The sequence below is a fragment of the Pygocentrus nattereri genome, chromosome 9 (assembly GCF_015220715.1).
Source record: "Pygocentrus nattereri isolate fPygNat1 chromosome 9, fPygNat1.pri, whole genome shotgun sequence".
Lineage (NCBI taxonomy): Eukaryota > Metazoa > Chordata > Actinopteri > Characiformes > Serrasalmidae > Pygocentrus > Pygocentrus nattereri.
The window spans coordinates 14,642,128-14,666,453 of NC_051219.1; the positions used below are offsets into that span (position 1 = coordinate 14,642,128).

At 39.9% G+C, this 24,326-nt stretch overlaps 1 protein-coding gene across 4 annotated transcripts; it reads left to right on the forward strand.

The window, feature by feature from the left end:
- The first annotated feature begins 2,106 nt into the window (after positions 1 to 2,106).
- Positions 2,107 to 18,371, forward strand: znf740b (zinc finger protein 740b). Of its 4 annotated transcripts, none has more exons than XM_017707929.2 (7): positions 2,126 to 2,216; positions 7,345 to 7,493; positions 7,827 to 8,075; positions 8,795 to 8,929; positions 9,076 to 9,205; positions 11,708 to 11,826; positions 15,666 to 15,842. In XM_017707929.2, the coding sequence occupies exons 2-7, from the start codon at positions 7,449 to 7,451 to the stop codon at positions 15,840 to 15,842; spliced, it is 855 nt and encodes a 284-aa protein (XP_017563418.1). In that variant the 5' UTR covers positions 2,126 to 2,216; positions 7,345 to 7,448. The 4 variants fall into 4 exon arrangements, with proteins under 4 accessions (XP_017563420.1, XP_017563418.1, XP_017563419.1 ...); XM_017707930.2 differs by having other exon boundaries at positions 2,193 to 2,293; XM_017707931.2 differs by lacking the exon at positions 7,345 to 7,493 and having other exon boundaries at positions 2,107 to 2,216.
- The last annotated feature ends 5,955 nt before the right edge of the window (positions 18,372 to 24,326 follow it).

The following is a 24,326-nucleotide window of genomic DNA, read 5'->3' on the forward strand; positions in this document are numbered from 1 at the left end:
ACAGAGAGCATTATAGTTGTGCATGGGGTTTAATGTTACATCCAACTTGAACATGGTTTTGAGCTATTAAACAGATTTATATTGTTTGGTTTGGTGGTATCGTTTTTTTGGGGGAGGGGGACGGGTACAGTTCTCACAGTTTTTGGTAGTTCAGTGCTGATTAGTTAGCATTACTGCTACTGAGTGCTGATTAGTTAGCATTACTGCTACTGAGTGCTGATTAGTTGGCATTACTGCTACTGAGTGCTGATTAGTTAGCATTACTGCTACTGAGTGCTGATTAGTTAGCATTACTGCTACTGAGTGCTGATTAGTTGGCATTACTGCTACTCAGTGCTGATTAGTTGGCATTACTGCTACTGAGTGCTGATTAGTTAGCATTACTGCTACTGAGTGCTGATTAGTTGGCATTACTGCTACTGAGTGCTGATTAGTTAGCATTACTGCTACTGAGTGCTGATTAGTTAGCATTACTGCTACTGAGTGCTGATTGACTGAGGAGTGGAGCATTCACTGGTGCCATGACACATGAGGTTCTGTTATAAAGTCCCATTACAGGTGTTCAAAACTGCTCAAAAACATGCTAAAAATAGGACATTCATGGAGAAAAACTACAGACTAAAAATTTTAGCACAAAAAATACTCAACCCTACGTCAACCCTTTAACTTTGGGATGGAATTGTGTGATTACTGTAATAGTCTCCTAACTGGACAACAGCTTCAGCTGATTCAGAACGCAGCTGCCAGAGTCACACGAGGAGTAAAAGAAGGGAAAACATCACCCCTGTTCTCAAATCCTTACACTGGCTACCAGTGTGTTACAGAATAGACTTTAAGATACTATTACTGGTCTATAAATTGCTCAGTGGTGCAGGACCAGCAGGTTTATTTCATATGTTGCAGCGATATGAGCCGAGCAGAACTCTCAGATCATTAGGAACTGGTCGGTCAGTCCTGCCGAAGGTGAAGACTAAACATGGAGAAGCAGAGTTTACCTACTACATTGCTCTTAAATGGACCGAGTTGACAGAGGGCGTTAGAAGAGACAGACACTGGACACTTTTAAATCCAGGCTCAAAACGTTCCTATTTAAGCAACTTCAGCTTAGTTTAAACACCGTTAGTGTTCCTAGCTCCCTTTTCCTCTTTTTCCATCCTAATTTAACTTTTTTTTCTAGTTTCCAGTTTTCTAGTTGATTAACTATCCTAATTTAATTTCTAATTTTATTTTATTTTTTATTATTTTTTTATTTTAATGTATTTCTCTTTTAAATTTGTTTTATTCCTTTGTTTTAATTGTTTTTAGTGTTGTTTTTAATTATGTTTTGTTTTTTTTATCTGTACTTCACTTTTTTTTTTTTTAAACTCTGTCTCTTTTGAATGACAGCAATGGTTCAAAGGGGCTACCAGAGCCGGTTTAAGATCCCCTCGTTACTTCAAAAACAGGACTGCTAATCAGCAGAGGGCGCCCGCGAGTGAGTCCTCGGTGAATGGGAGTGAACGGAGCTCAACGGCTAAAAACGAAAAGTCAAAATAGTTTCTAAACTTTTACCCAGAACGTTTCTTTAATTTTAGCAAGTAGAAGGATGCATTTCAGTAAAAAAAACAAAAAAACAAAGAAATCTCCTATATGTTTTCTTTTTTTCTACAGGTAACGGGTTTTGGGCAGCAGGAGGCGGGGCGTGATGATTGATTGGCGAGCGGAGCAGATCATTGGCTGTTCGCGCTCACTGACGTCACAGCACATACACGAGGCGCCGTTTTAAACTCCCATAGTTCGAGTTTAAAAGCTCTTAAATATATAACAGCAGTGTTCAAATGTTTTATGATATTCAGTGTTCAGGAAATTATTGCATAATTTTACATTAAAATATTTCAGCATTTATAAACTATGATCTTGCTCAAACGCTCCATATCAACCCATTCATTTTGGACTCACTCGGGAGCGCCCTCTAGCGTCTGAGAAGTTATCTGGTTGTACAGTCCGTCTTGTTATTCCCTTTTTAATGATATAAAAACGTTAATTAAATTGGTTAAGTTAAGCTGGGTTTACTGGTCAGCGCCCCCTGCTGGATCGGAGGAACAGAGTCACTCGCCGTGTCCCGGTCACGTGCTCCGCGCTCCCCCGAGAGCACTTCCGGTAGCGTTTCCTGTGTTTGTAAACTGGGGAAAAATTGGAAGTCGGAGGAGAGAAATCGCGCAGAGAGAGACGAGAAGGTAACGCGGACCGAGCCGGCCGAGCGGGCCGAGCCGGAGCTGAGTGAGACCGAGTGATGTAACCTGCAGCGCAGTCGGTAAACACGCGGCTGCGTGCCGTTTAATCCGGGCCGCTGGAGTGAAGCTCACCGCCCCGCTGCTGCTCCGCGGCTCAGTTCGGCTGTTTTTTTGGTTTTTCCCGTTCCACCTTAAATGGTGCAGCAGTGATTATTATAACGCCTGGGGCGTCCGAATGTAACTGCCGCTCCATTTAAGGTGGAACGGGACAGTTCGAGCAAGAAGCCGGAGAACAAGGCGCTGAGCTCAGCCTCGTCCTGCTGCTGCTGCTGCTGCTGTGTTGATTGAACAGATGGTGAATGGGGTTTAGCTTAGCATCAGGCTAACGAGCTCCACAGCACTTTAGAGTTAGTGTCTCCAGCGACGGTGGAGCTGCTTGGCTGGATCTTCTATACTGAGCGGACAGTTCTGTTGGGTTTCGTTATTCCATTATACCAGAAACCTGACGAGGCAAAGTACATAGAAATACTATTAGCCATAATACATGGAGGGAAACTCCACCGATTTCTCAAAAAAATTGTAACAAAAAAAAAAAAAAATTTAGGTTTAAAGAAAGTGAATCGGGGTGATTTGATGTGAAATGCTCTGCTCTAGAGAGACGCTCAGAGTCAGAATTGTTCACAGTGGTGGTGATAGGAACCAGACGTCTGAAGAGTTTGTGCCTCTCCCTCACAGAAAGCTATTAACCTACATGAAGTGTTTATGATTATACTCCCTGAAGTCATGACAGAATTTGACAGTTTTGTGATAAAGCTTTGGCTTAAAACGTGTTTCAAACCATTTATTTTAACCCATTTATGGTGGTGAGTGAAAGGGGTACATACAGGGTGTTGTAAGGCAAAATAGTCCCCAAAGAAAACTTACTTTTTCAGTTGTATGACTAGTTTGCCATTATCAACGTTACATGTTAAAAACTCAGAACACTTAAGAATGTTAATGGTATGACCTGATGATGATGATGATGAAGTATGTTCAAGTGTGGTGGTTTTTGGATAGTAAATAAGATGTGTGTTGAAGACGTCAGGATCTCTGGTTCCTATCAGCACTACTGTAAAGAACTCAGAGTCTTTAATTTTCTCTATGATTAATCATTTCTTATCAAACCACTCTAAATGACTCAGTTTACCATCTCAAGGACTGGATTGGTCAGAAATTTTGAAAAATTGGCGGAATACCCCTATAAGTATTTATATAACTAGTGCTGGGCGATATTGATCAAATTCAGTACCACAGTATTTTGTGAATATATAATTGTACCAAATGGCAAAAACCTTTGTTGATGAAGTTAATGGCCTCCTGATTACTGCTGTTTTGTTCTAAAAAAGAAACTCGCATACCTTTTGGTTTTATTGCACTGCACATTTCCAGAAAGAAAACATACCATATTTTTATGGAGTGATGCGCTTCGTTGTTAAAGGAGAATTCCACTGATTTTTCAACATTTCTGCATGATTCAGTCATTCAGTCAAGGAGTGATTTGACATGAATTGGTTCATTTGAAGAGAAGCTGATCGACTCAGATTTCTTTACAGTGGTGGTGGTGATAGGAACCAGGAGTCACAATGTCCGCAATGCAAATATAGCCATGTTATTTGTTAAAAACCACAAGTGGGGGGAAAACGTTTTTAGGGTCATAGCACTGCCACTGTGAGCAATTCTGATGTTCATCTAGAATGGAACATTTCACATCAAACTACTCTCAGTGACTTTATTTACAACCCCGTTTCCAAAAAAGTTGTGACGCTGAAATGGAATGCAACGATGTGCAAATCATGTAAACCGTATTTTTAAAGGAAACTGCAAAGACAACATATCAAATGTTGAAACTGAGAAATGTTATTGTTTTTTGAAAAATATATGCCCATTTTGAATTTGATGCCAGTGACTCATTCCAAAAAAGGTTGGGATGGGGGCATGTTTACCACTGTTGTTTCATCACCTCTTCTTTTAACAAAACTATGTTTGGGACCTGAGCGGACTAACTGATGTAGTTTTGAAAGTGAAATATTTTCCTATTCTTGTTTGATGTAGGATTTCAGCTGCTCAAAGGTTCAGGATATGCTTTGTCCTATATTTCATTTCATAACCCTCCAAATGTTTTTGGTGGTGACAGGTCTGGACTGCTGGCAGGTCAGTTTAGCACCCAGACTTTTTTGCTACAGAGCCATGCTTTTGTAATATATGCAGAATATTACATTGTCTTGCTGAAATGAAACAAGGCTTTCCCTGAAAAAAAGATGCTGCCATCCAGACAACATGTAGCCAAAGCCTGTATATATTCAGCATTAATGATGCCTTCACAGATGTACATGCCACCCATGCCATGTGCACTAATGCCCTCCTATACTTTTGAACTGTGCACTGATAACAAGCTGGGTGGTCTTTAGCTGAGAGGACACAGTGTCCATGATTTCCAAAAAGAATTTCGAATGTTTGTCAGACCACAGGACACTTTTTCACTTCACTTCAGTCCATTTTAAATGAGCTCAGGCCCAGAGAAGACGGCAGCATTTACGGGTCTTGTTTGTATTTAGTTTCTTCTTTGCGTGAGTTTTAACTTGCATTTGTGGATGCATTGATTAACTATTTACACAGACAGTGTTTTTCAGAAGTGTTGCAGATCCCATGCAGTGACTTCCACTACAGAATCATGTCCGTTTTTAATGCAGTAGCATCTAAGGGCCCAAAATCATGAGTCAGACAATATTGGTTTTCAGCCTTGTCCCTTGCATACAGAGATTTCTCCAGATTCTCTGAGACTTCTAACTCATCTGTACTTCTGAAAGTCTCAGGCTCTTTTTGTACCAAATCGTGTTACTGACCTGTTGCCAATAAGTTTCTTTTAGCATTGGACAACTTTACTAGCCTTTGTTGCCGCCGGCCCGACGTTTTTGGAGCGTCAAATTAAAAATGGACAAATATATTTCAATAAACAATAAAATTTCTCAGTTTCAACATGTGATATGTTGTCTTTGTACTATTTTCAATTAAATATAGGGTTCAAATCATTGCGTTTTGTTTTTATTTACATTTAACACGGCATCCAAACTTTTTTGGAAATGGGGTTGTACATCGTAAAAGTTTTTTTGCCATTGGAATTCCCATTTAACTGTCAGGCTCTGGATATGTAAAGTACATAAAAAAATCACCTGGCACTTTTTATGGTCATTATGTCATGAATGTGCTGATAAACATATTGCTGAAATTGAGATGCAAAAGCAGCATCACAGTATGTAAATGCCATGTTATACTGGTATAAATGATAGATCACCCAGCACTACGCAAACCCTGTCAGACATTGAAGAGCAGCACACAGAGTATGTAAATAGAGCAAGCATTGCTTTTTTACACCATTTGCTGAAAAGAAATACATTTTTCTCTGTAAAAACTATGTATGTGTAGCCAAGTAGCTAGACACACTTTAATAAGCGCTTACCAACTGTGACCGTAATTTTAACCACCTGTACACATTTCATTGCTTTTGAATTTTTGTCTTGTACAGTTCCCTCCATTGAGTCTTATTTTCTAGTTTATTATTCTTTTAAATCATGCTTCATCTGATTTATTTCTACATTATGTGGCTGCTGTATTTGACTAGTGTGGAATGGCTACTGTTAATTGTGGCTTTCCTCGTTGCTTTCTTTCATTACAACACAACAGGCTAATCAGGATTGATGTCTATGAAGTAGGGGTGGGAATCTTTAGGCACCTTGCAGATGGATTGTTTTCGATTTCCGTTTAGGGTGCAAGATGCGATTTGAAAATGATTCTTTATGCATCTTCACGCAGCTTATGATTTATTATTAACAAGGTTTGCTACAGCTTATAAGTACTTTATATTAATTTTTTGGCTTATGTTCTTTCTTCACGTTAATCGATTTAAAGAAACACTGTTCTTGGAAATCTCATGGTAAATACTATAACAATGAGGATGTTTTTTGACAGCTATTTTCCTGCTTGTTCATCGATTGAAGTGTGATACATGCTAATAACCTATGAGAAACTTCAGAGTGCGGGTGTGAGTGAGTGAGTGAGTACTAGGTGTTTTCCATCGCTTTAGGATTGCTATAAAATTCAGCTGTAGATGTGTGTGGATAACCACAAAGTACTATATTTTCATAATTTTAGAACTCAGCTAAGCCACCGGGATACTTCACCTGCAGTTTACCTAAAAAGTTGAGAATTTTTGATGTGAAATGGTTTATAGAGAAAATTACTGACTGTTTTATTGACTTTTTTTTTTACAGTGATGGTAACATAAACCAGAGTCTTGCAATGTCTACAACAAAAATGGCCATTTTATTTACTATTCAGAATGATGCGAGAGCCTACATGAGTTTTAATATGTAATGTTAAAAATGATGAAATAGTGTTAAACCTGAAAAAGTAAAATTTCTTTGCATACTACTTGCCTTACAATGTCCTGTTTGTACCTCTCCGTCATGGATAGAAAAAAAAAAGTTTCAGGCCAAAATATTCAAAATCTTTAGTCCTCTGTCTCAAAAGTGTCATAAAACAAACCCTCAGATATCATGCAAGTTTTCCATAATTTTTTATTATTTTTCCATAATCTTCAGATGTCTATTTTCGATCAGCACCAGTGTAAACTATTACCATTTCACATCAAACCACTCTGTTAACATCTTGACACTTTACTTAAGCAGAAATGATGAAAAATCAATGGAATTCCTTAAACAAAAGGTTCCATTATAATGCTCAGTGAAACAATTCGGAATCACAGTTCGACAAGAATCAATTTTTTTCCCCACCCCTATCATAAAGATGCCTATTAGCAGATGTATCAGGCATCTCAAAGTAAGTTTTTTAGAACCAAAAGTGATCCTTGAACACACTTGCTTTGAGAGCTTTGAAATGAAAGACCCTGAAATAATCAGGCCTAAATCTAATGATGCATTTCTATGAGGGACTGTGGGAGAACGTGCAAATGCCTGATTTTAGCATGTAAATGTTTTGATTTGTTGTCTAAAGCTGAGCTTCTGGGGGCTTCTTAGCTTCTTATGGGTGGACAGTTTCTTGGCCTTACATCACACCCCCCCCCCTCTGTTTTTAGGCTTGCGCCCCTGATGATTGTGGCTTGTGTGGTATCTGTTCATTCACTCTACCAAGTGCGAAGCTCTCTGTCCCCCAACACACGCACACACTCTCATCCCTGCGATGTCACAACTTTCCAGCAACTCAGTCCGAGAGCACATGAAATGGGTCAGTGTTTGTTTTCCCCCTTATTTGCATTTGTTTCAGTTTCATATCTTTGCGTTCAGAGCTTAAGTGTTTTGTTCCTGTCACATGCTTCCACTGCTAGTCCTGTGGTGCCAAAATGTGCTTCATGTTCACATCCGCTCCTAATCTGTTTGTGACCTCTGCATACATTCTCAAATTCACCCTTAACCTCTGACTTAACCAGCCTCCCAACTGGAAGTCAGCAAAATCAATCAGTTCAATCTGACAAATCAATATTAGCAGTGATCAGGAAAAAGGGAAATTAGGAAATGTCGATGGCTCAGATTACTTTAACACTTGTGTTTGTATATGCAGGCTGGGTTGCTGGGCTGTGAGGCAGTGCTCTCCAGTATGGCTTTGATGCAGGCCACTTCCACACCCAGCCATAAAAAGATGGCCACTCCACTGGGCCAGGGTCAGAGAGACAACCACAGCCACAGCCATGGGCATAACCACAACCACAACCACAACCAGAACCAAAACCACAACCAGAACCACAGCCAGGATGCTCATAGTCACCACAGCCACATGGTCCTGCCCTCTGGAGTCAGCTGCCCACCAATGGTAAGCTTGGCTCTGTGGCAGCCATTTTCATGGAATCACGGAGGATTTTGTGGAATTCATACAGGAAAACGAAATTTCACTCCACTTAAGTCCTGGATTAGTTTTGCCAGAGGAGGTCCGGTAATGTAATCTGGGCTTAATTTGACTGGCCCATTTGTACTGGATAAAGGATCTGTGTAATTTCCCAAAGCAAACTGTATCAAATCATTATCACCCAGACATTCCTGGCAGTGTTATGCAACAAGTGGCACACTTCCATACAGTAACTCCACTCAACAAAACAGTAGTTGCATTGCTTTGTGAGTGGTATTTTGGAGATCATTTTCTTTCTCCTTCTAATTCGACCTTCGACAAAAATGGAAATTTTGTCATGAAAATTGAGGATTAAGCAGTTGGCCTTGTTTATAGGGTACAAATAAAATGGAGGTGCCGTTTTCTATTACTTGGTTTTGTTATTCGCTTTTTGGAATATGCCTCATTGTAAATGTCTGTATAGCTTAATGTCAGTTGTCAGTGAAGGCAATTAATTTATTGGCTTGTTAGGCAAAGTGGCCAGAGTTTTTTCCTCCCAGATTTGCTCCTATTGCACTGTTGTCAACATTTAAAACTATTTTTAAGTTAAATAGGACAAGTGAAATTTCAGCAAAAAATAATATGGAAAGCAAACTGGTAAGAGGTGGAGAAGTAATCTAATAGACTTCATTTGTTTGTGCTTGCAGCTCATTAATAAGGATGGAGAGTTCCACTCTTCCAGGCTGCTGGAGGAGAAGGACATGCAGTCCAGCCAGAACCTGCAGCCAAAGAAGAAGAACAGAAAGACAGGAATACCTACCAAAGTGAGAGAAAAAGCACAGGCAAGTAACCAGCCTGTCTGCGTGATTGCATGCTTCTTTGCAAGAATTTATCTGAATTTCCATTTTCAAGTGTATGCACATATATTTCTGAAGTGTGAAGTCTCTTCCCTTTTGATTTTTGTGAGTTTGTGTTTGTATGTATACAGGTGGAGATGCCTGATCCCAGTGATGACAGCTCCCTCAACTCCCAAGTCCAGAAGAATTTCATCTGTGAGCACTGCTACGGAGCGTTCCGGAGTAGTTACCACCTGAAACGGCACATTCTCACCCATACAGGTGTGCTTTTCAATATTACCTGACTCCTGCTTTCATGCAGCACAAATTAAGCTGTAAAAGCAGAAAAGGCAAGCACCTGCGCTGTGGGCCAAAAACTGCTTGAATTTCAACTGTACCATGAGATTCATGGCTCATTCGTGTCCTTGTGTATGCTCAGTAATCCAATGTAACAAAAACGTGATCTGGCATTTTATCATGTGTGCTTTTAATGATTTGACTCACCGTGCTCATTAGCTCCCATTTTGTTCTAGTTAATGGTGGTAGCTAGATAGCTTGGGTAACTAGGAATTGTTTTCCACAGTGCTATTATTACCAATGACAGTACTACAGTACTGCGCAAAAGTCAGAGATCATCCTTCATTTATTTAAGTTAATTATTTATTGTCTACCAAAATGGCCATTTAGTACAAATTGTTAATTTTTTTATTGGGGGGGGGGTGTTGCATATATGTTAGGAGTCCCAATTGTGTAACAGTGAAGCTTGTTTTTCACCTCTATTTCAAAGATGAAACCAAGTAATGTTAATCTAATGGTGACGGTTGTGGTGATCTACCAGGTCTTTGTGGTTATTAGGAGTCCAGTGTTCTCTTTATCTTTTAATGAACTCCAGCTTTGAGAAGTCTTTTCTTTTTACTCCCCCCCCCGCATCATTGCACAGGTAAATCACCTTATCTATCTATTCGCCTCAGAAATATTTCCTGAAAAATTAATAACTTGTACTCTAACTTTTGCACACTACTGTTTACATCCAAAAGTTTGTAGACACAGGCTTATCTAGCGTTTCTTCTAAATTCAATGGTATTGATAAGGAGTTTGTTCCCTTTTTACTGCAGTAATAGTCTCTACTCTTCTCAGAGGGCTCTACAGTAGATGCAGGAACATTGCTGAACCCTGAAGTTGGATGATTAGTTCTAGATCACAAAAGCTGCTCCAACTCATCCCATAGGTATTGGATGGAGCTCCACCACATAGTTCCTCTTCTCCACACACCAGTGCTGGGGCAATGCACCCCAAAGCTTATGTGGAGCAGCCCATTATGTTCTTTTCAACAGAGATCATACATACTGTCTGTGTGCAGCGGAACATCTCGGTATCAGTAAAGTAGCAGAATTAATTCAGGTCATGGGTGTTAAGACATTTGCTTTCTTCGCTTCAACAGTCAGATTGAATAATCAATGGGCCCTTTTCACAAAGAGTTGTGATTACCTCCGGTTTAAGCTTTAGCAGTGTTAAAAACTTCCGCGCCATACAACTACTGTAGAAATGATGACAATATGTTGTAGTAGTGAACCATAACGCTCAAATACTGAGCTACAACAGACATATGTTAGTTTTCATGCCCAAACAGTGAGATTAGGAAGTGAATGGAAGCACCGATGAAACTTTAAACAGAGATAAATTGCTGTGTCTGTGATGTAGCCCTGCTTACTGCTGCTGCAGCTGCTCGCATCAAGCAGTCTCTCTACCTTTGTACAACATGCCGGCAATTTCTGTAATATTTCTGTTTTCAAAAGAAAGAAGAACTTTTATATGTAGAATGAGTTAGATAGATGATGTTTAGCTGTAGCTAGTTAGCTATGCTAGAAGCCATTTCTAACTGTAGCTGTGTTCCCAAACAAGGAAGCTAACTAGCTTTTATTAGCCGGCTAATGTGGAGCAGGTTCTGTGACACATTTAGCTGCAGAACCAAAACTTCTGTATGTAAAGTCCATTTCACAGAAATCGTTTAAACTCTGGCTTAGCTTATGGTAGGCTAGCAGGCTATAGTAGCCAATTAGCTAGCCTAGCATTAGCAATATGAGGAACACCAGCTTCATAGGAGTAGCAGACTTTAAAGCTTGCTGGCTAGCTGTGTTAGCGATCTGCCAAACAGGATTATTCCTAGGTTCATGGCAATTTTTGAAGCAGTACTTCGGATAAATTGCACCTTTCACTGCTTAATCAAAAACATGACTCCTAGCTAACTTAGCTAGCATTGTGGTTATGCAGTGACATTTGAAAAAGAAAGCTGCTTTATGTTAGCCAGGTAATCTAGTTTTGTTAGTAATAGCTTCTAGCCAGCTCAGCCAGCTTAATATCCATCAATTTCATGCTACATATAAAAGTTCATCTTTGTTTTGAAAACAGAAATATTACAGAAATCGCTGCATGTCGTACAAAGACAGTCTGCTTGATGGGAGGCAGTGAAAACAAGGCTTTCCCACACATTAACTCTGTTTAAAGTTAAATAAATGCTTCTGTCAACTGCTTGTTCTCGCTGTTTGTCACTCGCTGTTTGAGTTGCAGCTCAGTGTTTGAGCATTATAGGTCACTACTATAACATTTTGTCATCGCTTCTGCAGTAGTTATATGGAGAAGAAGTGAGTTTTACCCTGATTACCCGGAAGTAATCACGAATCTTGTGAAAAGGGCCTATTGTCTCCATTGAACATAACATGACCGATAACCTGATTGTTTTTTAATATGAGTGCCTCACTGTATAAATGTATGTTTTGTGTGTAGGAGAGAAGCCTTTTGGGTGCGATATGTGTGACATGCGGTTTATTCAGCGCTATCACCTGGAGAGACACAAGCGTGTACACAGTGGAGAGAAGCCGTATCAGTGTGACCGCTGTCAGCAGGTCAGTAACTTGCATGCAAGATATCTACCTACTGATGTACCCTGAGTGAGATACCTGTAATCAGTGAAATCATTGGAAAGTAAGAATGTCCAGAAATACGTTTATAAACTTATAGATCGTTTTCTCAGTCCTGTTCAGAGTGGATTAAAATTGCCCCAGTCCTCATCAGAGTGGATTAAAATTGCCCCAGTCCTGGTCCAATGTTTATTTTTTATAGCTAATACAGCCATACAGTGCACAATTCAGGTACATTAATATTATTAAAGACAATTCAGGTAAGATATGCTGTGCTGCTTGTTATTTTAAAATGCAATGTTTTATGTAAATTGACCATTCCATTGAGTAAAAAAACAAACAAAAAAAACAAAATGAAAACTTAAAAAAAAAAAAACAGCAGTATTTAAGTATTCAGTCTTGTGATATTCACAAGGATTCTTATCTGTTTAAACTCAAGACATTAATTCAGATAATAAGTAAGTCACATATAAACAAAATCATAGTTTATACGGTGCTGTCCATTTGGAGATGGCTGTAAATTCAACTTGTAAAAATATTTATTTACTTACTCATTCATTCATTTATTTTTTGTTTTTTTAAAGATCTTTTTGATTGCTTTTAAAGTGAAATTGAAATTTTCATACAGGTAGGCCCAGAAATATTTGGACAGTAACACAATCTTCATGATTTTGGGCTCTGCATGCCACCACATTGGATTTGAAATGAAGCAACTGAGATGCAATTGAAGTGTAGACTTTTAGGTTTAATTCAAGGGGTTGCACAAAATTATCCTATGAAATGTTTAGGAATTGCAACCATTTTTCTACAAAGCCTCCTCATTTCATGGGCTCAAAAGTAATTGGACAAATTAACTTTACCATAAATAAAATGTTCATTTTTAATACTTTGTTGAGAATCCTTTGCAGGCAATGACTGCCTGAAGTCTGGAACTCATGGACATCACCAAACGCTGGGTTTCCTGCTTTGTGATGCTTTGCCAGGCCTTTACTGCAGCTGTCTTCCGTTGTTGCTTGTTTGTGGGTCTTTCTGCCTTAAGTTTTGTCTTAAGCAAGTGAAATGCATGGTCGAACGGGTTGAGATCTGGCGATTGATTGCAGATTGTCATTGCAGAATATTCCACTTCTTTGCCTTAAACTCCTGGGTTGCTTTCACAGTATGTTTTGGGTCATTCTCCATCTGCACTGAGAAACGACGTCCAATCAACCTTGCTGCATTTGGTTGATTCTGAGCAGAAGGCATATCCCTGTACACTTCAGAATTCATCCGGCTGCTTCTGTCTTCTGTTGTATCATCAGTAAACGCTAGTGACCCAGTGCCATTGGAAGCTGTGCATGCCCATGCGATCGCACTGCCTCCACCATGTTTTACAGAGGATGTGGTGTGCTTTGGATCATGAGCCGTTTCAAGCCTTCTCCATACTTTCTTCTTCCCATCATTCTGGTACAGGTTGATCTTAGTTTCATCTGTCCAAAGACCGCTGTTCCAGAAGTTCCAGATTTCTTTAGACGTTTTTTTCGCAAAGTCTATTCTGGCCTATTTTTAAGGCTGATTAGTGGTTTGCACCTTGTGGTGAACCCTCTGTATTTGCTCTCATAAAGTCTTCTGTTTATGATAGACTTAGATACTGATACACCTACTTCCTGGAGAGTTTTTTTAGCTTGGGTGGACTTTTGTCTTCTGTGGATGTCCAGGCCTTGTTGAGTTCCTGAGCTCACCAGTGGGCTCTTTTTCCCCCAGAATGTACCAAACTGTTGATTTGGCCACTACTAAAATTTCTGCTATCTCTGATGGATTTCTTCTTTTTTTCAGCCTAATTGTGGTCTGTTTCACTTCCATTGAGAGTGACTTTAACTGCATGTTGAATTACCTTTGGACCCTTGAAAAAGAGGCAGCTACATATTAAAGAGCCATAATTCCTAAACCCTTCCTCCAATTAGGATGTGAATACCCTCAAAGCTGAGAGTCTGCACTTTATACAACTTTATACATGTTATACAACTGCATCTTGAATATGTTACAACAGCTAAAAAACTATTTCTGGCCCTAACTGTGTGTGTGTGTGTGTGCGCGCATATATATATATATATATATATATATATATATATATATATATATATAGTGTGTGTGTGTACAAAAAATGCTGTTCCACATTTTCACATTGAGACTGCATTCCAGTTCCACATGGCAAGCAGTTACATCTCATTGTTTTAAAGTAAATATGTCCAGAAATCATAAGTGTGTAACATTAGGAATTGTCACTATCGAAACAAACTTTTTTCCTGCAGTTCAGTAAACATTTTTATGTTTCAATGAAAACATACAGTTCTGTGATTTTTGATTTATGCTGAAAATTTGGTAAAATGGTCATTACTAAAACAGTCACTACTGAAACATTTGGTAAAGTGTCGGTAGTGTTGTTTGTTTCGTCTAAACTAGTGACCTAAATAGAATTTTCTGTCATTTAATTTGCTAAGATAAAGATAATTAAGGTTTTAGGTCACTCGAAGCAAAAGGATTATATTTAGTTCAAAGTCCAAAATGGGTTTTGAACTCTCTGAACCAGTTCACATATCTGCCTATGCTGATGCAGATGCATAAACATTTATGGAATGAAGTCATTGGGACGATATCAGACCAGGTGGGAATGAAAACATGCAACCACACTGGCCCTTTGCTGATAAGACTGAACACCTCTGACATAGACTAACAGTACAGAGACATAACATTTAGCACAGTAGCTCAGCGCCACCTAAATACAGTGAATACATCATCATCAAATATCAGCTTGGAATCTAAACACCTGTCTAATCTGCCTGTACCAAGATGACTCCGAAATCATTGTGCCTCAGTTTATTGTCCTTAGTGTGATACCTGATACTTTTTTGGGACTGTTTTTTTAAAATGTGATAAAGCATCTGCATACTCAAATCTCTGCAAATCTGTCTAATTTTTTTTTACTGTTTTATGTGTTTACTTTCAGCTGCTCTAACATGAGCAAACTACTGATTTTCTCTGTGCCATAGAAATGCACTCTAATTTTACATGCAGTTGGTTTAGCTTTTTTTTTTCTTTTCAAACAAGGCAGCTAGGCTAACCGCAGTCAAAACACTGGCAAGTTTGCATTTTCTACTTCAAAGTAGTTCCACGCTGCACACTGCTTGTTAGCTTCTGAAAATGTGCCTCAGCACTACAAGTTGTGGAAAATGTCTGTTTATGTCACCTCTATGACAGCAGCGTAAACACAGCACAATGGGGTAAAATAGTCTGAACAAGGCATTGAAATTAGAACAAGCTTTCAGATTGGACCTGGCTCCAGTACTAATTAGGAGTGTAACAACACGCTCAGCCCATAAATAGATTAGATTTTCCGTACTGGATTCATGACTTGATATTTTCACAATATTTTGAACAAAATGCAAATAAAGAATTATGAGTATTATTAATAACATTAGAGCTGTGGGGCAGAAGCTGTGCTGTTAGTTTACAAACTTTTGTTTTCAAACAATGTAAATGCATGAAATGGCATCTCCACAATGCTCATTGCTACGTTTTTGCATCTCACTTTCACAATGTCATGATGCATTATTACACCTCTAATACTGATCTTTCAAATCAGAATGGGATGTCAATTGAAATAATACTTTAGAGTTAGTGCTAGCGTTGTAGTCAAGAGCTAGACCTGGATAGCGAGGAGTCTGTCCAGGTCTAGCTCTGGACAGATTGCAGTCTTCTGCTTCACATAACATAATAGTGTTTGACTTGCTTTCTTTCTCTCTCTTTCTCTTTCTTTCTCACTCATCCTCGTTCTCTCCTGCTGGCAGAACTTCTCCAGGACGGACCGGTTGTTGCGGCACCGGCGACTGTGTGCTGTAGGCATTGCTAAGGAGGAGAACCAGTCGTGCTGTGAGGGCCGCTCTTACTCACAGGACCCCCCTCAGCACACGGCATCCTGGAGCCCCTTACAGGCCAACAGCAGCAACAGCAGACTGGCTGTGTGAAGCTCTGTGCTCTGATGGAAGCCTCTGGTCAGCCAGCTCAGTCAGAGGGGAGTGGACTCAATGCAGCCACCTGGGGGTGCTCTACTATGCCAGACTGATCCCAGAGCCTCTGGCAAAGACTCCGTCTCCAGCCCTGTTCCAACCAGGTCAATATTCAACCACAGACGGTGGAAGTGTTTTTTTTTTCTTTTTCTTTTTCCTTCTTCTATTGTTTTGACTCGGGCGGAGGGGGATCATTTTGTATTGTTCTTTTTAAAGTAGAAGGTACTGACCCTGGAAGGGTTGGAGTAGTTTGTTACACTGCACAGGCAATAATGAGTTCAGTTAGCAAGTAGAGGATCAGTGAAATGGGGTTATTACTACTACATCCTTTGATGGTTCAAGTGACAGGATAGAAAATGGTTGACACACATAACACGGCCAGTTAATGTGTCGAATTGCATTTGGGTTGTCACAGGAATAATTTTGAACAGGTTCAGGGGCTTCAGCCATTGTCACATGTGGCCTTGAAATGATCAGACCTAAATTTTTGCTCCAACCTTTTATGCCACATGTCTGCAGCAAGATAACCAGTAGTAATTGCAAGGAGGTGCTAACCAGTGTAAAACTGACTAATACAACAGCTAAAGGTTTTTTAACCTCCTGATCATTTGAATTCAAACAGATATGGACAACGTGGCCATTAATAAACATCTGGTTCAGCAAAAATTCTAATTTACACAGCTTTCCACTGTGGTGTCCAAGTTTTGCTTCATTAGTTTAGCTCTATGGCTATGAGGCTAAGTGTTGCTAACAAACACTAGAAGTCAGTAGTCACCCAAATCTTTTCCGTAAATACTTCCCCAGAGCCTCTGTCAACTCTTAAACCTCGTTGAGGTTTTCATTAAGGTGCATGTGACTTGCTGTGAATTATAAATGTGAGTTTTCACTTTGTCCTAAACTACATTGACAAGTCTGGACAGCCTTAGTGAAACCCTAGATGTAGTTTGAGCAGGTTAGAAGTTTTGGGGATGTAATTACGGAAAAGGTTTGGGTTAATAATCACTTCTGGTGTTTATCAGTGTTAGCCTTGTAGCTCTAGCGCTAAACTAAAGAAGGAAAATTTGGACACCAAATATGTTTCGTCTGACATGGTCAGTGGAAACTGGTGTATATTCGATTTTTCGCCCATTACTTTTAACAATCTAAGTGGCAAGAGTTTTGCATCCAGCTACAAGAGCATGAGATTGCAAGGACACGTGATCTGGAAATGAGAAAACATGTCTGGGGACAACTGTCAAACTTCTGGAGCTAGGGGACGGCCCCTCTAAATTATGCCCCCCAGTTCCTCTCGTCATTTAACGTCAAGTATAAGCAATAACACCAGCAAAACAAACTAGCTAGTGGAGCTGTTTATTTTTACAGCTTGTAATGCGTTTGCTGTGCACTCATCTACACGCTTATTGGAGTTTTTCAGGAGATTTTTCAGCCATGCTTACATTGATATCCATGGAATAATGACAGGATTGTTGTTTGTCCAATAGTGTTGACGAGCCCGCCGTCGTCCCCTGCTTTGACCTCCACCTTTACGAGGAGTTTCATTAGTTTACAAATTTCACGTTAGTTTGTTCCCACCATAATAAGTCAGTATTTCCCTCCACATTTTGCCCAATATTTCTCATGGCCGTCCCTGGACGTTCTCGTGAGATCATGTCTCGCTCAGCGGATGATGAATCAGTTAAGAGCAAAACTTTTGCAGCCCTAGCAGTTCTAAAGCCACTGACTCAAACTAATGCAATCAGATCAGAAAAGTCAGATTGCAGTAATGCTTATGTTGTTTGAGGGACTTTTCTACTTTCTAGGGTACATCTAGGAAAGTAATAAATACTGGTGCAGGTCAATCATTCATTGAAAAGGTCATGAAATGCATTTGTGTTTATCCTTTGCTATTTTTATGTGCTTATGAACTGTATGGATACTACTTGTCTTATAAACAAGTCAGATCCAGGTTGGAAATGGGTCATTCAGCGACTGGATCTGTTTTTACTAGGTCTTGTATTTCTGACAGTGCGTCTTAAGAGCTGTTATGTAATTGGACTCGATTTGGGCCAAACAGTGCTTTTAACAGTTAAAGTCAGTCATTTTTTTATATCTGAACCTAATACAGACTTTGAGAACACAGACTACATGCAGTTTTCATCTGCTGGATTATTAAGTTAATATATTTTTTTATTTTTTGCATTTTCCAAGACATTTTGTGTAGTGATAGGTTTTTAGGCTGCTGCAGGTGTTTAAACTGGTAGTCTCGATAGCCCTGCCCCCTTTTATAATAAGTAGGTTTGCATGAAGTTCAGTTGCTCAAAATGTATACTGTATTGTGATTGTTAAAAGAAAGAAGAAAGTATTTTTTTGCAACCATTGTTATTTTTTTTTGGTTTATATTTTTTATTATGCTCAAACATGCACACTAAACTTTCTTACCCAGCTAGACATGTAGTGAATGGAGAGATAGGGCCTCAAACACCAATAAATTGATTTCTTTTACAAGAATCATTTGCTTTCTTTTGCCTCTGTTAGCATTTGAAGACAGGAGGTCACACACAGGCCTGTGTAGCATTTGTTGACATGCTGTACTGTGTATTGCCACCAGGTGGCACATCGTGCCCAATTCTTGCGGCAGAGTCTAATTGTATCAAAAGTACCGTCTGCAAATGTTTGGCTTTTTAACCTCTAAAAAGGGTGTCATGCGTTTGCGATGATTTGTTGGCTATTACAGCGCTTACGACACGCCCAGTTGACCCGCTGCAGTGGCCGTGAGAAGCATCTTAGGGTCCAGCGTTGTTCGTAATGGCCAAAGGGTAATGAGGTTATTTCAAGGCTGCGCGAGCCAGCGGGGGGCCCTGCACGGCTTAGTGAAGTCATGTCTCCATCTAAGAGCTTCTGGCCATGTTGAGGTGAACTACAGCGGGCGAGACGGCAAACATAACGTCACGAGTCTTGAATACCTTTTCATGGTGTGCAGTACGCGGTACACTGGAACTGGAATAAGAACCAGGCCAATGATGGAAATACGCAGCAGAGCACGAGAGGGAGAGTTCGCGCCAACAGCGACAACACACGACCTCGGTGTTCTGTTGCTTTTTCACCACAGTTGAATAAATAGAGTAAGAGATGAATAAACTGGGCCGTTATAAACAAACCGCGTCGTTTAATGTGTTTTAATGTTCGCCGTTCCTTCCGCCAAATTATAGATCCAAGCAGCAACAAGCAGCTTGGTTGCTACGTCAGAGTAACGAGCTCCGCCCACTCGCTGCTCAGCCGGCCGTTCGCTCTCCAGCTCCTCACAGACCAGATCGATACTTTATTGATCCCGAAGGAAATTTAGCAACCAACTGACAGTCTGGGAATTTAGTGTAGCTTCATCTTCAGAGTCTGACCCGAAGCGGCTGCCTGTCAAATGTGATCTTCAAAGTCTCTCTTTTCTGTCTGTGCGCAAAGTAAGAAGTAAACACTTTCGGATAGCTTGAGCGTCTCCTAGCAAACCCATTGCTTAGCACTAGACACCATTTTATAGCTGTTATATTTTAAGAGCTTTTAAACTCGAAATATAGGAGTTTAGTTTAGGGGCAGTCATGGACCCGAAGGTTGCCGGTTCGATCCCCAGAGCCGACAGCACATGACTGAGGTGTCCTTGAGCAAGACACCTAACCCCCAACCGCTCCCCGGGCTGGGGATTGGGCTGCCCACCGCTCTGGGCAAGTGTGCGCACTGCCCCCTAGTGTGTGTGTGTGCTCACTAGAGTGTATGTGGTGTTTCACTTCACGGATGGGTTAAATGCGGAGGTGGAATTTCCAAGTTGTGGGACTAATAAGGGTCACTTAATCTTAATCTTAATCTTAATCTTAAAACGGCACCTCATGTAGATCCATGACGTCAGTGAGCGCGAACAGCCAATGAGCTGCTCCGCTTGCCAATCAATCATCATGCTGTAGCAGTAAAGCCTCCTGCTGCCCAAAACATGTTTCCTGTAGAAAAAAGGAAGTATATAGATGAGTTTTCTTTCCTTTTGTTAGTGAAACACATCCTTGTACTTCCTAAAATTAAAGAAATGTTCTGGGTAAAAGTTAAAAAATTATTTTCACTTTTCGTTTTTAGCCGTTGAGCTTCGTTCACTCCCATTCATTGAGGGCTCACTCGTGGGCGCCCTCTGCCGATTAGCAGTCCTGTTTTTGATGTAACGGGGTGGGTGAAATATAATTTGACCTCAGATCATCAGTTATGCCACAGTTTCACTGTTGATGTTTTAATATTAGATTTTGAGACTAAAACTAATTAACAAGAAAGTTTATTTACACTCCTTGAAAAAATGGCGCTTCTGTGTATAAAGGTTATTAAAAGATGTACCGCAATGCGAAGCCCTCAGAAAGTCTACAGTGGAAACATTAAAGGGGAATTCCAGTGATTTTTCAAAATGTATGCTTAATTCAGTGGTTGAGTTGTAAATAAAAGTTTAATGTGAAAAATGGTTCATTTGCAGAGAAACTTACTGACTCCGATTTCTTTACAGTGGTGCTGATATGAACCAGAGGTCTCCATGTCTAGCTACAACGCAAATATAGCCAATTTATTTACAATCTAAAACCACCAATAAACCTTCATGTGTCTTCTGAGTTAATATATGTAATGTTGATAAATGGAAAAAAAGTTTTCTTGGGGACTAGTTTGCCTTAGAACACTCCATGTATCCATCCGCCACGGATGGATTAAAATAAACTGATTAAAATACTTTCTATACCCAAAACATGATGACAAACTACTGCAAAACAATGTCTCAGACATCAGGCAGTGTATTCACAACCATTTCTGCGGAGGAGCTTGTTCCAAACTGCACCAATTCTGACTCAGCAGGTTGCTCTAGAATGGAGTACCTCACACCAAACCATGGTGACGTGAGAAATTGTACCTCTTGATCTTCTCGTCAAAATGACCAAGCGTAAAACGAATAGCTTGGATCCATCACATGGATTAGTTTGTCCTTATCCGTTTTGGGCTAGTTAGCCGTGGTTTGACACCAGTGGTATCCAAAAGGCGGCTGGCTTAACGGCAACATCTAAGTTGGATTTGATCCATGCCGTTGCTGAGTGCTGTAGAAGGCCTGGCAGTACCAACAGTAAACTCAGAAACGCCTGCTGTGGTGTAATTTATCACGACAGTGATCACATATCATCATATCGCACATCGTTAATGTGAACTAGGTACATTTTTAACTACTGGTCGCTGGAACAGCGAAGGGCTGCTTTCCTGGACATGGATTAAGCTCAGTCTTAAGTTGTAGTGTCAGTGGTGAATCACCTTTTAGAATGTCTTTTACACCCAGCTTTAAGCTTAATCTCAGTCTCAGTCTCTTAGCACAGTTGCCTAAAGATGCCTGATAGAAGAAGCTTGTTTGGATGCTAAAAAATATGTTGGTTCTTCACACTCACACATCACATTCATAAAAATGGTCACCTAAAAACACCCATTAAAAGTTTTAAGGGAACCATTTTTGTAAATGAGATGTGTGAGTGAAGAACCCGTTACATAATGGAAAGGGTCTAGAAAGAACCTTCAAACTGGTCTAGAAATGTACATCATGGCAGTGTTCTTTAAACCTTTGAAAGGTTCTTCATTCTCACAAATCTCCTTTTCAAACATAGTTCTTTAAGGAACCTAAAGTGGTCCATTTATGCTGTCACTCAAATGACCCTTTTATGTACAGTGCCCTCCATAAATATTGACACCCCTGGTAATTATAAGCAAAATAAGCTGCAACAAATATTCTTAATTACTTATTCTTTTGATCCTCTATTCAAAATGTTAGCAAAATCTAGCCTTTATTTAATTTTACAAATAACTGAAATGATTGAAAAGAATTGAAATAAAGAATTGAAAGAAAATATCTAAAAAAATAAAATATTGTCATGAAATATAACATGAAACTTTTTTAATTTAATCTATAGGTGCCACAATTGTTGGCACTCCTAGAAATTCCTATGAGTGAAATCTAACTGAAGTATATTCACCTGAGCGATTAGGAACTCTTAAATGATCAGCCACGACTTCCTGATTCACTGGGGAATATATATGAGATCAAACACAGGCCAAATGCCCTCAGTCACCATCACTATGAGAAAGACCAGACAGTTCAGGAGTGATGTGTGACTAAGGTTGTTGAGTGGTAGTGGCACAAATCAGGAAATGGCTACTAGAAAATAGCAAAACGGCTGAAATGCGCATTTCCACTATCAGAGCAATAATTTAGAAATACAAAACAACTGGAGGTGTTAAGAATCAGCCGGGAAGAGAATGTATGTCTCTACTGACCCCATGCACAGTGAGGAGGCTGGCTCAAGTGCACACACAATCTCCAGGGATCACAAATGGCTAACTGCAGAGAATAGTTAGGTCTTGGGGTCACAGTGTCTCCAAAGCCACAATCCAACACCATCTATAACAGTTAAGCCGCTTCAAAATCAACACAGAAATGGTTCTTTGACCACAGAAGGTTTTGCCATGGCCACCCCAGTCTCCTGACCTTAAACCCCCATAGGAAACCTGAGGGATGAGCTGAAGAGGAGAATCCACAGTGTGGACCTCAGAATCTGAAGGATCTTTGCATTAAGTAAACGTTCTTGACACTAACAAGTTTGTGAAGTTCTTCACACGCAAGACTCATTTTCAAATATGGTTCTTTAAGGAACTTAAAGCGGTTCCTCTACAGCAACGCTCAAAGAACCACTTTTCTTTTTTAAATAGTGTGGCTTTTGTGGCTAATATCCTACTGGAGCATCAGCAATGACGTTCAGCAGAAATGTGTTAGAAAACTAGATAAACGAATGCAGGATAAAGAGCAGTCTGGCTCTGTGGGGTTTCAGAGAAGATTATGGATGGTTTCTGCCCGGGTTAGTAGCTCTGATTTACTGTGCGTGTGGACAGGGAGCATTTACTGCAGTCTCTCCTTAATGATGAACACAGTGATGGGGTCGAGAGAACATGGGGGTTGGGGAGATTCCTAGACAACCAGACCAGTCATTTAATGCTGGAATGTCCAATTCCAATGCCAAGGAGACTCTATCACAGCACTGCACAATTCACCTTCAGCTGATTGTAGTTTGGCTTTGGTTAGGCCATCTGACCTGCTTGAAGAACTGAATCAGATGAGCAACACTCAGCGTTTTAATGCGCTGATCGTATTTCTAGGGTTGGGCAGAATGCCTGAGGATTTGGAGAAGCATTCAATGCTAAGTTGCACATCAGGAACACTTTGCACGGACATTGACCGGCCCATAGCTCCAGTTGTAACTCAACCAGTACTGCTAATTAGGGCCTTTGGGATTGCTAGATTTAGGGTTGGAACCAATGTATAACCTCAGATTAGCACAGTGGTACTGTCAATGTCAACACCCATATTGTATTAATTTCCATTTTCTTGCTTTTGGTAAGTAGCAAAAGTTGCTGTTCTAATGCAGTAATGAATCAAATCAAAGTAGCCAGAGTTCAATACAATATCATGTAGAAAAAGTCCTTAAATGTAAATTCCACAGATTTCTAAACATCTGCATATTTCAGTCAACAGTTATTTAAAGCGGTTTGATGTGAAAGGATGTGGTTCACAGCAGACAAACTTGAAGTTTTATACGGTGGTGGTGATGGGAACCAGAGGTCACAGAGTCTTCAAGGTGTATATATAGTTATTTTATTTACTATCCAAAGCCACTAGTTAACCCAAGTCTTCTGAGTCTTTTATGATGGTGAAATAGTGGAAAATCAGACGGAAATGTTTTCTTTTGGGACTAATAGTAAAAAATCCACATTTTTTAGGCCAAAAGCTCAAACCTATCATGAAACAATGTCTCAGACATCATGCAGGGCATTCCTAACCACTTAAAGGCGCAGTATTCGGTTCTAGAGAATGACTGTTTATATTTGAACCTCAACAGCAAAACAAATACACCACTCCCTTCAGAAGCTCTGCCGCCCAAATTGGACAAGCCTTGCCAAGGCCAGGTGAAAGTTACTGGGCTGGCAAACTTATTTTTACGTCTCGCCTTAAAACCCTTCACAAATGTATGGACAAATACAGTGATTTAATGCTAGAGTGAAGAACCACACAGCAAGCAATGTAATTAATATTAGCAAGGGAGTGGGTTAGCAAAGTGTTGCTACAGTTGCGGCTGTGAAGCTAACGAGTTGCGGTCACAAATATTAGCAAATGGGACAAAACAATATACTGACCTACTGTTTCTGTGAAACAGCATAAATAAGTGACTTGTCAACTCTCAGTGAAGCAAAAGTTCACTACTGTAAAACCTGTAATGATAGTATAAAAGTCAGAGCTACTGGCAGAGAACTTACCACCCTGTAATGTCTTCCAGGTTTCTCAAACGCTAGCGGGTCCAAAATGAAAGGGGTAAGATGGAGCGTTTGAGCAAAATCATAGTTTGTAAATGCTTCATATTTAATATA

Excerpts from the sequence above, each read along its gene's own strand:
- znf740b (XM_017707929.2), top strand. The coding sequence starts at position 7,449 with ATGTCACAACTTTCCAGCAACTCAGTCCGAGAGCACATGAAATGG. Across the intron at positions 7,494-7,826 it reads TCCGAGAGCACATGAAATGG|GCTGGGTTGCTGGGCTGTGA; the intron begins GTCAGTGTTTGT and ends TTGTATATGCAG. Across the intron at positions 11,827-15,665 it reads AGTGTGACCGCTGTCAGCAG|AACTTCTCCAGGACGGACCG; the intron begins GTCAGTAACTTG and ends TCCTGCTGGCAG.